Consider the following 16041-nt stretch of genomic DNA (forward strand, 5'->3'; position numbering starts at 1 on the left):
TTCTATGTTGAATAGCTCAGATGGCAAAAGCGAAGCTCTCAACGAAGAGTCTTGAGTCGGAAGACCCTGGTAAGCAATTCTACTGAGGGGTCGAGAGTCAGGGTTGAAAGAGGTTCATTCTTGATCTCGTAGTACTTTCTTTGGTGTATGAAAGGAAGCTGAAGAGATCTCAACGAGGAACCGGCTCTCAAGGAACTAGAAGTTCCTGCTCTCTGGGAGATAGCTTCTCTCCTGGCTGCTGTCCATCCCTTTGACGTGGGCAAGACTGCACTGGTCTTAGGGGTCCTTTGGGTTCCAAACAGTTGGTCCAGGACCATTTCCTTACCTTCCTGGGAGGTAGTACCAGGATCAGCCAGCTTCTTGATGGTCCTCATACAAGCCAGGACCTGTATGCTCCAACTCCATGTGCTCTTGTTCAGAGTGGAAATTTGGACTCGCTGCCCTTGGAAGGTATTCCTCGTCCATATCCAAGCAGCTATCTACCTTCAAGCTCTCATCCATAGGACCCTTGGGTAGGTCAAGGTCATCAACTAGGTCTCGAGAGGGACCCGCCTCAAGGAATCTTTTATCCATCTTCGGTCTCTGAGATTCCCTTGCCCTAGCATTCTTCAGAACCATCTTCAAGTCTTTCGACTCCCCCCGAGGAGGAAAATGCTCTTACAGGATGGAAGGATCTGGAAGATCCCGCAGTTCCTTTGAGACTCTAGTCTCAGGGATAGAGGATTTGATCCTGTCGGTGGTTTGGACACTGGACATTGGTCTGGAGGAACAATCTCTATCTGTTGAGGCTGATAGGGATGGATGGAGATCTCCCTGGGCGAGCCAAAATCTCTACTCGTGCAGGGTTCAATGAGGTCCACATGAGGTGGATTGCCACGTTTTATCCTAGTCTTCTGCTTGATGGTAAGCCTGCCCCTTGCACGAACCGGAGTTAGAGCGAGTCGCTCTAGAGCTTGCCCCGAAACGGAGCGCGGAGAGAGAAGTCCCCGACGCCGAACTCTCCGTAGGAAACTTGGCCTGGGCCTGTCAAGGCTGAGGTGGTAGAGGACCTAATCCCAACAAGGACTTTTGCAGGTTAGACACCAGAGTGTCATACCACGAAGGAAGCTCGTCTCCCTTCGATAAGTCTGGGGTTTCCTTCGCGAGTCTTTGGGGCATGAAGAGGTCCTCTTTTATTGGTCGAAAAGGCCGATCAGAAGAAATAGTTACATCCGCAAATTTGTTTGGGGGTTCCTTAAACCCTTCAGGGAAGGGAATCCATCCGCAAATTTGTTTGGGGGTTCCTTAAACCCTTCAGGGAAGGGAATCGGCCTACTGTACTGCTAGAAGTAACTTCTGTGGAGATCATTGGCGGAGGTATTGGGTCCACATCGCTCATGAATTTGGGACCTCAGTTCGTGAAGTACGGGGGAGAACGGCCGATCCATGTGTGAAATTGGAAGATTCACGCATCAATGGCGTGAATTACGCGTTAAAGGGTGTGATTCACAAGCAGAAGCGCCCGTTTCACGAACACGAACAACTGGCGACAATTGAGAAGGAGAGGCCCAATGGGCACCTGTGGCACTGGAGAACCACTAACACTAGCTAGAAGCAAAGATGGGGGCCTCAATACTGGGGCAACTCGTAGCGTTGGAGAGCTTTGCGCCGCGGTGGAACGCATTGGTGAGTGTCGCGTGGGCGATCACTTAGGTAAAGGGCCCTAGGCCACGAAGGGCGCAGGGGTTAGGTTAACAGGATGCTTCTAAAAGAGGTCTCCACTGAGAATTTCTTGTCTGGTCGTAATTCGTCATGGAGAAATTCGAGCTGTAGAGCGCCGGATAGATGTTGAACAAGAGCGCCTACGTTTTCCTCGTGAAGAGGAACGCTTAAATTACGATCGTGAGCACCTAGACGTTGTGAGCGTCGCCCTCGTGATCGTGAGCGTCGCCCTCGTGATCGTGAGCGTCGCCCTCGTGAACGTGGGCGTCGCCCTCGTGAACGTGGGCGTCGCCCTCGTGAACGTGGGCGTCGCCCTCGTGAACGTGGGCGTCGCCCTCGTGAACGTGGGCGTCGCCCTCGTGAACGTGGGCGTCGCCCTCGTGAACGAGAGCGTCGTCCTCGTGATCGTGAGCATTGCTCTCGTGATCGTGAGCATTGCTCTCGTGATTCTGAGCGTCATCCTCGTGAACGTGAGCGTCATCCTCGTGAATGTGAGCACCGCCCTTGTGAATACTGTATGAGCGCCGCCCTCGTGATTGCAAGCATCAAGATCGTGAACGCGAGCGTCCAGACCTTGATCTAGAGCATTTAGCTCTTGATCGTGAGCATTTAGCTTGTGATTGTGAGCTTTTAGCTCAAGAGTGAGAACACTTTATAGATGAAGAGCACCGTGACCATGATAACCTGCGATCTTGTGAGCGTGAAGCTCTAGAGTTAGAGCGGGGAGATCGTGATGACCTGCAATCTCTTAGATGATCTTCGGATCGTCGCGAACGACGTCTTAAAGAAGATCGTCCAGGAGGACGAGAAGATGGAGAGTCTTGTCGCTGCGATCGCCAAGCAAATGGAACGCTGACCACTTGAAGGTCATCTACATCTGCAGCAAGCAGGAGGTTGGCGCACAAGCTGGAATCATTCCCCTGGGGAAAAACAAAGGGCTGCGGGTTAGGTGACGATGATGTCCCAGGATGGCGAGAGGACTCGTCGTCAGAAGGAGGCTGTTGGAGGGGTGAGTGGGAGTGAACACCTCGTCCACGCCTGGAAGGGCCAGGAGAGGACGAAAGATGAATCTTGTATAAGTCCAGGGCAAAGGATGTAGAAGCCTCTGGCGAAGGGTTCCTCCTTGCAACACGCTGAAGTTGCTGCTGTAGCACCTCCTTCGAAGGGGGAGCAGAAACCCAATTGGGACGGCCACGCCTGCAAAACATCTGTAAGGGAGAATGGTTCCCCAGTGGATGGAGTTAGTCAGTCTGCGCTCCAACTCGATCTCCCCCGGAGGAAGGCGCAAGGGAGGAGGAGCTTCGGGAAGAGATCCAGTCGTGCACGAAGAAGCTTGTGGTCTTTTTGCCCCAGCGGAAGACCCTGGTGGAGAAAGATTACACTTGGCCTTCTTCTTCCTGTGACGGTCAAATCTTTCCCATTGGGAGGCAGGCTACTCCCTACACTCGTCACAGGGCGAGCCCTACTCACAGTGACGCTCCCTGCAAGGTGAGCACACAGAGTGGCAGGGTCGGTCTCAACCGACGACATGGCAGTGCCACAAGGGTGACCCTCACGACCAGTACAGGTCCGCATGGGAGCATCAAAGAAGCGCAGTCACACCTGAAAGAGAAGAAGCATGAGCGTAAAGTAAGTAGTCAAACTGGCTAAGCCTTGAGGAGGAGAGAGTGGAGACATCCCTTCTCTACCAGCCAAAAGAAAAGTGACATAGTTCTCTGAACCGTGAGTAGATATTGGTGGCTGGGTGCCTACGTACCCACTACAAGTCGTTAGGTAGGGTTGCTACCTCGCATTTAAAGTCTAATGGCTACCTTCCAGTTTTGCCGAAAGAATATTCACATCAATAACATAGGCTTTGTTAGAGTGGGAACAAATATGCCTCTCAAGCAATATACTGCATAGTACTTTATTACACAGCATTGACTCAAAACAATGGAAAAATACTAATTTTCTATATGACTATTAGAAACCCATGATAATTGTGATGATATCCTGTACAAAATATAATAAATATATACCTATAAAGCTATAAAAAAGTTCTTATACAACATCAGTATCAATTTGCTATACTATCACTGTTATATAATCGAGTATTCTATGCACTATTTAGTTTCATGTAACTTTATGCCATTTTGAGTTCAATTCAGATGCATTCACAATTAAATATATATGAATTAACCTTAATTGCATTGAGCAATATAAGCCTTTATGTATTTAGTGTTTTATTGTGAGCAAACACCCATGAACATTGCTTCATAGAATTTCTGTACCTTCCTGCGAAAAATTAAATTTGTGCATAGCAAGGTTCAACAAACATGCTATTCATAGTTTAAGATCTTATGGTTAACTATTGTATACAGTAGTTATGAGCCAAAGGCATTAGTATTCATAAAATACTTACTAAAACAGCAAAGTTTTCAAAATTTCATAAACATACCTCCTTGTCTTCAGGAACAATCTGTTCATTATCTGTCGGGTCCCATCTTCTTTCCTGGCGCCTTGCACCACTTACAATTTCATAATCCAAATTCTGATAAAATGAAAAAAACAATACTTAGTTAACCACTCACTTTTTTAACAAGTCTTTTATTTCATAATTTTTCTTCAGGTTTGAAATAGACAAGGGCATTATTTTACCCAGTCACACATATCTTATAAAAGAATCACATATTTCACCAGCTGGAATAGTGCCTTACAGGAAAATTATTTTTATTTCTAAATCAGTGTTAATGAAATTATAAGCCTATTTTTCACAGAAACCAGACAAACATTAATCAAATTATTTTTCAATAAGGTATCTTACATATATTATTTTAAGGAAATAACTGAAGTTCAAGAATTTTTTGTTCTTTTTAACAAACCCATCACTGTATAACAATCTATAACCTATATGTATGTCATCTACATTTTCAGGTGTTCTGAAAGAGGGAAATTAATCCAAATTGGCTGTCTAAACGAGAAAAAATCTTGCTAAGTGAGAGGTATTTGTACAACTAGATGCAGCATTATTGAGAAATATAGAGCTCTGGGGGTAAAGGAGTCTGATACACAATAAGCAGCTTCCTGAAAGCATAGTATGTATATTCTCATCAACTGACACCCTCATTGTGAGGGCAAGAGTAACTGCACTGTATTGAGAGTAGCATGAAAGATACATAACTGATAAGCATGGATGTACTGAAGAGCTCTCTTCACTAAAAGTGTTCATATGTATGGTTAGTGCAAGCATATGAATGAATAGACCTTTCAGAGTACTTCAAACTCTAAAAGTAAAAACATAGGGAAACCACTCACAATAAATGTATCATGTGAAGTAGTAGAAACAGAAGGGGGAACACTGTCACCAATAGCAAAACGATTAAACTTGGCACAGCTACTGGAAACTCATACCTTTGGGACTAAATACACTATTCTTGGGTGTATGCGAGAGTTTTGATTTCAAGTCGTGAAAATAACTGCACTGCAAGTCACTCTTTGAAATAATTATTCAAGCTAGATTTTGATGAATCAGAATCTTTGAGCTTTGTAAAATTTTAATGATATACCACAATGATATGTATACCTTAAAGACAGTATGTTGTATACTTTTAGCTTAAGGTATAGGGATGAAAGAGTTCAAAGTTCTAAAAGTAGGAGATAGAATAGCTGAAAGTATACTTTCCATTGATATACTGTATTAGGTGTTGCAATGTCTGTACCCTGATCAATAATGGCACTAATGTGCATCCTGCCATCAGGTCCTTTACAACATACCTTATACAAGCTAATGGGAACTGAAGCACGATTGCCATGCCCGCTACTTGTACTTCTCTGAAAGTTACCAGTATGCAATTTAAGTATCACTTCTAAAACTGATTCACCTCATCAAGAGCAAGAATTAGACAGTGTTCATCCCCAAATTGATAATATGAGCATGATGCAACATCTACCTCAGAGTTTGTAGAAAGAACTTACTTACAACAACAAGAAGGAATTTTACCATGATAAGATGGGGAATGCAATCCCTCCCCTCACGCGGTGAAGATAAAGCATATGGTAAAATATCTAGTAGGTTGTAAATTCCCTCGGCGTTAATACAATGAAAAAAGCAAAATTACAACATTTCATTCTGGAGCTTTTGCCTCTGGAGGCCATGAAGCTGAAGGCCTTGATAAAGTAAATGGAGCAAAAGAGGGGTAAATCAAGAATAATAAGGTGAAAAAAAAACCATCTTTCTGAATTTACAGCGTGCTTATTGACACTGACCACTAGTCCCTACACATCACAAGTTGAATTGGGATTACACACTTGCTTATGTTTTGTGCTGTGAATTAAATGGAAGTCTCTATCAACGTGAGATACTATGTTACAGCACTGTCTACGAGTTGTACCTTCACACCTTTCTTCACTCATATCAGCAAATGAGATAAAATATTTTACTAAACTAAGATTGGAAATACCTACAGCAAGGCCAAAAATAATTTCCAAGGGTTACATATTACTGTACCACAAAACCAGGCTTTAGAAAGCTTAGCAGTTATGAATGAGCAAATCAGGGATATTTCATCCCTATAATGCATGAGAGGAAAAAAGTCCCATTGCATTAGCAAAGAAAAGGGCTTTATTGGGCTGATGTAATTAAGAAAATGAAGTTTCAGGGGAGCAATATCATAAGGTCTGTTCAAATCAGAAAACACACATGTTATGGAGTTTTTTTTTTTTTTTTTTACAATAGGGCCCCTCTGGAACCAAAATCAGATGGCCAGTGTAGATTCTTCTTCTTTTAGAGAATGACTAGAAATGTAAGTGATGTACAATTACTGTACAGTCAAAGAATGATACCGGTATTTTAGATCATATATGGAAGATTTTCTAAAATTAGAGAGCATACCAACCTTTCGTAGATAATTTACTTGAATGGCCAAAGCACCATCCTGAGTAAGTGCCAGGCTAGATACTTTAGCTCAAATCCATAAATCTAATCTATTCGAAGTAAATAGTTGTCATGGTAACTATTAAGATGGCCACTTCAGTTGCTCAATAACTAATCTCTCTCCTCCAAAGTTATCTCAGATATGAGTCACCTGCTAACAATATTTCTACATTGCTGCACTAATGACATTTTTCATCTAAAGTAGCAAGATTTTCATTTGAAATTATGCCGGCACCTATATAAAAAATATGGTACACACTTAATGTGATGTATAGTAGTTAGTTCCCAAAACTGAAAATACTAAACAAATGTTTTGCTTTCGCTAAAATTTTAATTTTTTCAAACTCACATTTTACATGTGCACAACCAGCTACTAACAGATAACTGATGACAAGCACAGGAAAAGTACAGATGCCAACAGTTCACTTACTGTGGTTCCAATCCTTTACCTGTCAAATGAATTCAGCCTTTGTCTTCATACAGACAAGGTGCCTTACTTTCCTTCAGTAGTCTATCTATTTACCAAGGCCCTTCCCCCAATTTTTGGGGGTAGCCAACATCAAAAAAGGAACAAAAGGGACTTTTTCTTCGTTCCTCCCAGTCTAACGAGGGGTTCAGTCGAGTTTGGCTGGTACTACTAGGGCCCCACAGCCCACCCTTCGCTGTTATCCACCACAAATGAAGTTTCATTAGCTGAATCCTTCCTCTACTGCTGCTACCTCAGCGGTCACCAAGGCGACTGGAGGAAGCAGCAAGGCCTACCGGAACTGCATCACAATCGCTCACCATTCATTCCTATGTCTGGCATGCTCCCTTGCCTCTCTCACATCTATCCTCCTATCACCCAGAGCTTTCTTCACTCTATCCATCCACCCAAACCTTGGCCTTCCTCCTGTACTTCTTCCATCACCTCTTGCATTCATTACCTTCTTCAGGAGACCCACTTTCCATTCTCTCTACAAGGCCAAACCTCCAAAACACATTCATATCCACTCACTACTTTGTTCCTAACCCTATCTAATTGAGATACACCAGCCATACTCCTCAGACACTTCATCTTGAACACATTCAATTTCTGTCTCTCCATCACTTTCATTCCCCACAACTCCGATCCATACATCACAGTTGGTTTAATCACTTTCTCATACAGAACTCTCTTTGCATTCATTCCTAACCCCCTATTCTTTACCAATCCTTTCTCTGTCCCCAACACTTTACATCCTTCATTCCCTCTCTGACGTACATCTGCTTCCACTCCACCATTTGCTGCAACAGCAGACCCCAAGTACTTAAACTGATCTACTTCCTCAAGTAACTCTCCATTCAACATAACATACAACCTAGCACCACCATCCTTTCTTGTGCATCTCATAACCTTACTCTTACCCACATTAACTCTTAACTTCCTTCTCTCAAATACCCTTCCAAACTCTGTCACTAATCGACCAAGCTTCTCTTCCAATTCTGCAACCAGTACAGTCTCATCTGCAAACAACTGATTTACCTACCACTCATGATCGCTCTCGTCTATCAGTTTCGATATTGATATAATCATCAATGATTTCGGGTTATTTTGATTCATCTAATTTCATCAATGATTAAAATATAAGTAAAGTATAAAGTCTACATTTTTTTTAGCAAAACTTTCCCATTTTATTGGCTCTCCATTTGTAAACTCCTAGAACTGTACTGTTAACATAGTACATTAATTGCTAAACAAAAGATGAAATGAAAAAAGTGGCACGCTTAATAAAATAACTGCCATAATATTGTACTTACAGCTGGATCAGTCTTTATTTCAAAATGGTTGTCGCACAAATGGCATTTCATCCGGAACTGATAAATAGGAGTCGAGTAATACATCCCAACTTTTTTCTTCTCTGCATTGTATCTGAAATACAAAGGCAAAAGTTATTCCAGAAAAATTCAAACTTAAAGAATTTACTCCATACAAAATAAAAATCAAATTTTATTCATAAATACAAAACATCTTTGTACAGTATGTTACAACTGTACAGTATATAGCAGTATACTATATCACATGGTATGATGAATTACCATAGAGTTGTTATTCACCTTTCAAGGAAAATTTGGAGTCATTCTGCAAGTAAGTATCTCAGCACGTGAGGGAACCTACAAACTACAGTACTGTAAATCAAAACTGTCTTCTACCAGAGTTACGAGGAATAAAATAGGTAATTATAATATTTATGTAAAATACTTATACAGTAATAGTATATAGTACAGTATTTATGTAAAATAGGTATACAGTATATAGTATTTATTCAACACTGATGTTTTAAAAATGACTTCCGTGTACCACATTATACAAACATTTATACTGTGCTTGAATTATGCCTCCCAAGCCAGTATTGTATGGCATTCAATTAAATTTTAATCATTGTAATTAATCACCATGTACAATTCATTACAGAAACTTCACCTTGGCAAAAAAAGTTTACCCTTAAATGATAGTTGTTAATAGGTGATAATTGGAACAAAGTAAAAAAAAATGGATAGGTGAAAGAGAACTCTGTACGGGCACTTTAGAGTATGTCACTGCACATATTCCCAGCTGAAGTAAATGCAGAACAAATAATGATAAGAGGCAAAAGAAGGAAAATAACAGGCTTAAAAACTATATACTGTACTATAGTACTTTTTGCCCGCATACAAAAGGGATTTTGACGAAGGAAAAATCTAATTCTGGGCGAGGGACCTGTGTCGCCCAGTAAAATGCTCCTCTAGCACCATTTCTAAGACATAATTATTGCTGAAAATACCAGAGAAAAAGAGATGCATGGAATGCCAGGAATAAACCTAGCTCGCTCACTCAATGAGTGTCGGTATAGAAAACTGGGGCGTGATTGAACCACGACCATAGATCCCTCACCAATTAGACCTCTCCTTCATCGACATACCCCCATCTCTACCCCTACATCTTCCCAACCCCCCTCCTCATTCCTCTTCAGCACTTGCGTTGGTCAGACGTGTTTTGTTTTGCTCGTGTGCTTTGTGTTATTTTTGGAAGATGTCCGACGTTTTAGAGATCCCTGCTTCCAAGTTGAGTATTATATTTGTCTGTTTCCCTTTTATCAGATGACTAATTAGTTGGGAGGCAAAGAAAAGCTTTCCTTTCTAAAAGTTTGCAATGATTTCAATCTATCTTTATACATCTTAAGGTAACTCTATAGTTAATGGCCTCTAGGATGTGCCAACTACAATAGTGTAAATAAGTTACATAAAGTTATATTTTGAGATAATTTTTTAAGTATCTTTTTACATCATAATAATTTAGCATAAAGTCTATAAGTTATCTAAATAGTAGAATGAAGTCAAAGGAATTTAAAGAATTTCATGCAAAACAGTAACACTATACTGTATAGAACAAATTTTAATAATTACAGATACAAAAAGTAAATTAATATTTTCTGCTCAATGCTTACAATGTAAATATATATACAGGTCTATTTAAGTAAAAATTATTTTCTTTTTATTCTACTATATCTTGGGGAGTAACATTTTTAAATATATACTTAAATATTTTTTGGAATTTAATGACAGATCTCTACTGTTCAATATGTTTAAGTTTCATGAGAGGTTAAATTGATTTGGGTAGTATCTATACATTCTAAATCTCAAATTCAAATTACGAGAGGTAAGAATGAAGGAAGAATCCAGAGAAGACTAGGCTAGTGGATCTAGATTGCAGTGAAAGGTCATGTTCAGGCTAGTGATTGGTTCCTGCCGACTGAGGTAGTCAATGCTCCTTCGGGCAGTGGCAATGTTTCTAGCCTAACCTACCCAGCTGTGAACTCTAGGCTAACTTACGTGGTGCCCAGAGCTCTAGTGTACCATCTAGTAAGGGTTCTGATGGTACACAGCACATTATAGAGTCGACTGCTTCCATGCAAGCCTCTATCTCTCAGTTTGGTCCAGCTCCTTCTACTATTTCGCAAAACGCTCGCCTTTCAGCAATCCAACGTCTTGAAAACAATTGGATTCCAAGATGAATGACTGGGTTAAGATTTAAATCCATATATCCCTACTTCTGCTGTCTTGAGCAACCTTGCTTTGTATTTATTTACAATGTAACATGACACAATTCACTTCTGGTGCCAGACACACAGCTCATGGAGCATTTGTAGGAAGTTGGGTCATAGTTCAAAATATGAGTAAAAATGTCCTAATCTAACATAACATTACTATTAAAGATATTGCATTATGTATTCAGCCTGATACAAACTACTGTACAACAAATTTTTAATAACTCTTTAGCAGCACCTGCTTAGGCTTGCAATGGTTTTATCACCAAATATAAACATTATTCTATATCTCTTATTCTTGAATGGATCATTAGATTCTTTAAAATACTAGCTCACCTTACCTCTGTTATTATCTGACGGACACCTTTGACTCTCATAAATTCTAACATTCTAGGCCACCTTGGCTCTATTACAATCTGCAATATGTAAAATAAAATAAGTTGAGGATGTCTTTGAGTCTAGGGAGTAAATCAGAAAGATTTCTAAGTTAATTTCACTAGTGAAGATAGATATGCTTCATTAAGGCTGGTAGTGGCCAAGTAGCTCCGAATGTAGGATCGGCCAATAGAAGTCTTTAACTGCAGAGTAAGTAAAAGAGGTTAGGTGTTTATAGATGCGTTAGGTATCCAGCTGAACTATTTTAACAGCTCAGGCTAATTTGCCGGTGCCCCTAGTAAAAGACAGTAACCAAATTCAGCATACTGTATTTAGGGGGCTGGCTAAAGAGATGTTAAGACATGAGTGTACAGTATGTTGAGTTATGGAGTCAATGGTTATTGATAAAACATAATAGGGGTGATTAAAAGTTCCAGAGATTTCTCTTTCAGGTACAAAAAAAAAGACCCAAATCACTACGAAAGATAGGATAAAAAGAAATTACTGTACTATCCAGGCATTCTTCATATACCGAGGCTATATCTTCGGTATAATGAGTTGATAAACTACAGGCTCTCTAAACATGAGGGGTTTTGCTGTGAATATTCAAGTTTATTAAATTTTAAAATTTTATATACCTATCACTAATGTACATATTCAATTTGCTTGAATTGGACAAGGTATAATGCCGTAAGTGTCAGGACTAAGAATGAATTCTGGCTCATGTCTTATAAGTACTGTACAATCAGAAGCCGAGATACAGAAACGTCAGGACAGTAGATGCATTGCCCAGTTCCTAGAATCCTTTTTTGTACTAAGAGATCAACCATGGATGTTAACTTGATTTGATTTAGCACAAATCTTCTAAACAGACCATTATGAAAAAAATACATCGAATCTCCTCACGTTTAAAATATCCTCCCGGAGATTGTTAGTTATACGAGCCATTCGAGTGAGATATGAGTATTTTCCACCACTGAAAAGTACTGTAGTTTCAAAGCTGCAGATATTTCTCTTAATTTACAAAAATATTTAAAATTATTATGACATTTTTACGAATCAAAAAAATTTCTTATAGCAACTTATACCAATGACAGTGTCAGGTCTAATTCAGGGGAGGTAATTCAAAGAGGGTTTTCTGCAACCTAATCCAGTACAATAAAGGAACATGGTCTAATATACTGTGCATGTTTTTTTATTCTTATAATAACAAACTGTATTTCAGGTATTTAAAGGACACAAGTTAGAGAAACTAAAGTCAGATCTGAAATCGGGTCAAATATAATAAAAATATGAAGTAGCAAAAAGGGTCAGGACAGCATATCAATTAACCAATTCTGTTGACTACCATTTCTGAATCAAACAATCGGATTCTACCTCTATAAGGTGTAATTAATAATTTATTGTATTGCCCTATCTTAAGGGCTAGAATGCTTTGTCTGGTTTTATTAAAGTAATTAGATCAAGTAGGGTTATGAAAATTATCAATGTTATTTCCTCTTGTGCATGGATAGTTAGGTAGAAATTTTCTTTTGCGAGTTTTGTAGTAAGAGTTTTTAGCTACTCTTATTAAAGAGAAGTTTGTGGGTCACACAGATCTTAATATTAGTTCAATTTTCTTGACCTGTTTGGAGAAAACAGTATCAGATGGTGCAAAAGAGGCTTCAAGTTGTTTACTAATTGTGAAGTGAAACATACAGAACAGTTATGTTCTGCATTGGTTGGGATGTCTAAGATACACAGATGCTCTCTTGACTTTTTCACCTATTTTAGGGCCCTTGATGAATTTAGATCAGATCATTAGTGTAGTAGGGCAGGTTTCTAACAGAACACTATTTGAAAAAAATTACTTTAATAGATTTAGATGACCTAAGGTTCATATGATTCTTTTATATCAGTGCCTTCGGCTGTCAGATTCCAGTTTGCTAGATGCAATCAGAATCCAAGATAGGAGAATGGGCTTATATTTTAGTCCAAGCGCCAGTCCTAGGTGTACGTAGTGATTAAAGGTGTACAGTAGTTACAGCTGAGTAAAGTACCAAATAAATTTCACAAAGCATTTTGTAATTAAATCTTGTTTAGTGTTTAAGATTTTTGGGCTTTAGTTCAATAGTAACATATGGGATACTTAATGTATTTTTGTATGGATACTATACAAATAAGGAAGGTAAAAAGTAGTTTTCACTCATTTTGTTTGTGAAAACTACAGTACATACTGTAGTTGATTGGTAGGGAGTTTTGATATAATAATAAATGAGGGTTCTTAGTTTTATGAAAGGTAAAGCATAAAAAATTGTTAAGCATTTCCAGAATCAGTAAACAAGGAACATCAATAAGATTTGTAAGATGGGATATATAAAGTTGGTTCCAGTGTGATTTAATTTTAAAAAATATATATTTCACCTCTCTCCATCACATAACCTCTTCCAATAGTGTGTGGGAGTCAGTTTGATGATTACCAACTAAGATTCTTTTATATAAACGTAATTTCAATAATAAAAACTTATCAAAATACTTACCCGGTACCGGTAGTCATGTAGTCCCCTCCCTTCTCCCCACTTTCAGTGATGTCAAAAGATTTTTTCTAGGATATGTACAGGTCTAAAACAACTCCAATTATAAGAAGCTCTTGGGAGTAATAGGTGTGTTCACCCAGTTGCACCACCTATAGGGTCTACTGGGTGTCACAAGGGTAGGGAAGCCGGTGGCTTGGATGATTAAAGCATGATGACCAGCTCTTTATAACACTGAGCCACCTTTTCTTACAAGAGAACTCGTTCAAAACTACAACAATGATGCCATGAAGATTTGCTGTCTGCGTGAACATTCAATTCAGCTGTTTCCAGGCAATTGATTGGTTTTCATATTCTTGATTTCCTTGGTTTACTGAACTCATTTACAGAGGCCTTATCCATTTTTTCATATAACCATGAAGCTTAGCACTGGACTCACCCTGGCTGTATTTATACCTGTGCATCCTACGAGGTTGCATTTTCCTTGCATATTGAATATATAAATTATGTAAAACATTCAATACAATTGCTAAGTTTACAGTAAGATTTACATTTGAGTAACATTGTTTCAAAATTCAAAAGTTAAAATAATACTGTATTACATACCTTACACCTGTTCCAATATGGTTTTCACAGCCATCACACCAGATGTTATAGGGCATCTCAAACCGAATAATAAGAATACCCATGTGGAGTTTACGGGCCCGCTCACGAAGAGCATGAGTGCCCTGAAACTTATTAAGTCCACCTTTCCTTGGGTCATAATCAGGTGGATAATACTTGTTGACACCTTTCCTTTCACCCTGTAAAAATGTTATTTTCATTAGTAAAATAAATTTTTGAATATACTTACCCGATAATCATGTAGCTGTCAACTCTGTTGCCCGACAGAATTCTACGGAAGGGATACGCCAGCGATCGCTATACAAGAGGGGGGTGTACTCACAAGCGCCACCTGTGGCCAGGTACTGCAGTACTTCTTGTTGACACCACTTCAATTTTTCCTCGGTCCACTGGTTCTATGGGGAGGAAGGGTGGGTCAATTAAATCATGATTATCGGGTAAGTATATTCAAAAATTTATTTTACTAATGAAAATAACATTTTTCAATATTAAACTTACCCGAAAATCATGTAGCTGATTCACACCCAGGGAGGTGGGTGAAAACCAGTGTACATGTATATCAAGAAGCTAAGTATCCCGTATTTCATATTATCAGTTATTCAAAATAACAATGAAATTACAAGTACCTGGTAAGGAAGTCGACTTGAGCCATTACTCTGCCTTAAATAAGTTCGTCTTCCTTACTGAGCGCAGCGTTCCTCTTAGGAGGCTGAACAACTCTAAGGTGCTGAAGTATCAAGGGCTGCAACCCATACTAAAGGACCTCATCACAACCTTTAACCTCGGCGCTTTTCAAGAAAGAATTGACCACCCGCCAAATCAACAAGGATGTGGAAGGCTTCTTAGCCGACCGTACAACCCATAAAAAGTATTCAAGAGAAAGGTTAAAAGGTTATGGGATTATGGGAATGTAGTGGCTGAGCCCTCGCCTATTACTGCATTCGTTGCTACGAATGGTCCCAGGGTGTAGCAGTACTCGTAAAGAGACTGGACATCTTTGAGATAGAATGATGCGAACACTGACTTGCTTCTCCAATAGGTTGCATCCATAACACTCTGCAGAGAATGGCTCTGTTTGAAGGCCACTGAAGTAGCCACAGCTCCCACTTCATGTGTCCTTACCTTCAGCAAAGCAAGGTCTTCTTCCTTCAGATGAGAATGTGCTTCCCTAATCAGAAGCCTGAATAGTAAGAAACTGAGTTCTTAGAACTTGGAAAAGAAGGTTTCTTGATAGCACACCATAAGGCTTCTGATTGTCCTCGTAAAGGTTAAGACCTTTTTAGATAGTACCTAAGAGCTCTAACTGGGCAAAGTACTCTCTCCAGTTCATTCCCCACCAAGTTGGACAGGCTTGGGATCTCGAACGACTTAAGCCAAGGACGTGAAGGAAGCTCGTTTAGTAAAAACCGAGCTGCAAGGAACATGTAGCCGTTTCAGATGTGAAAACAATGATCCTGCTGAAGGCGTGGATCTCACTTACTCTTTTAGCTGTTGTCAAGCACACGAGGAAAAGAGTTTTTAATGTGAGGTCCTAAAAAGAGGCTGATTGGAGAGGTTCAAATCTTGATGACATAAGGAACCTTAGGACCACGTCTAGATTCCAGCCTGGAGTGGACAACCGACGTTCCTTTGAGGTCTCAAAAGACCTAGGGAGGTCCTGTAGATCTTTGTTGGTGGAAAGATCCAAGCCTCTGTGGCGGAAAACCGCTGCCAACATACTTCTGTAACCCTTGATCGTAGGAGCTGAAAGGGATCTTACTTTCCTTAGATATAACAGGAAGTCAGCAATCTGGGTTACAGTGGTACTGGTTGAGGAAACTGCATTGGTCTTGTACCAGCTACGGAAGACTTCCCCTTGAGACTGATAGAT

The 16041-nt window shown here is 39.8% G+C and overlaps 1 protein-coding gene across 1 annotated transcript in view; it reads right to left on the minus strand.

Annotated features, from left to right (window-relative positions):
- The window catches only part of LOC137658140 (coiled-coil domain-containing protein 130 homolog), a 31054-nt gene that overhangs the window by 6987 nt on the left and 8026 nt on the right, over positions 1-16041 (minus strand). The window contains exons 2-4 of the mRNA XM_068392824.1: positions 14154-14350; positions 8393-8504; positions 4139-4231 (exon numbers count right to left, since the gene is read on the minus strand). Coding sequence (XP_068248925.1) covers positions 4139-4231; positions 8393-8504; positions 14154-14350 — 402 coding nt within the window. The remainder of the gene's footprint in view (positions 1-4138; positions 4232-8392; positions 8505-14153; positions 14351-16041) is intronic.

The sequence above is a fragment of the Palaemon carinicauda genome, chromosome 19 (genome assembly GCF_036898095.1).
Source record: "Palaemon carinicauda isolate YSFRI2023 chromosome 19, ASM3689809v2, whole genome shotgun sequence".
Lineage (NCBI taxonomy): Eukaryota > Metazoa > Arthropoda > Malacostraca > Decapoda > Palaemonidae > Palaemon > Palaemon carinicauda.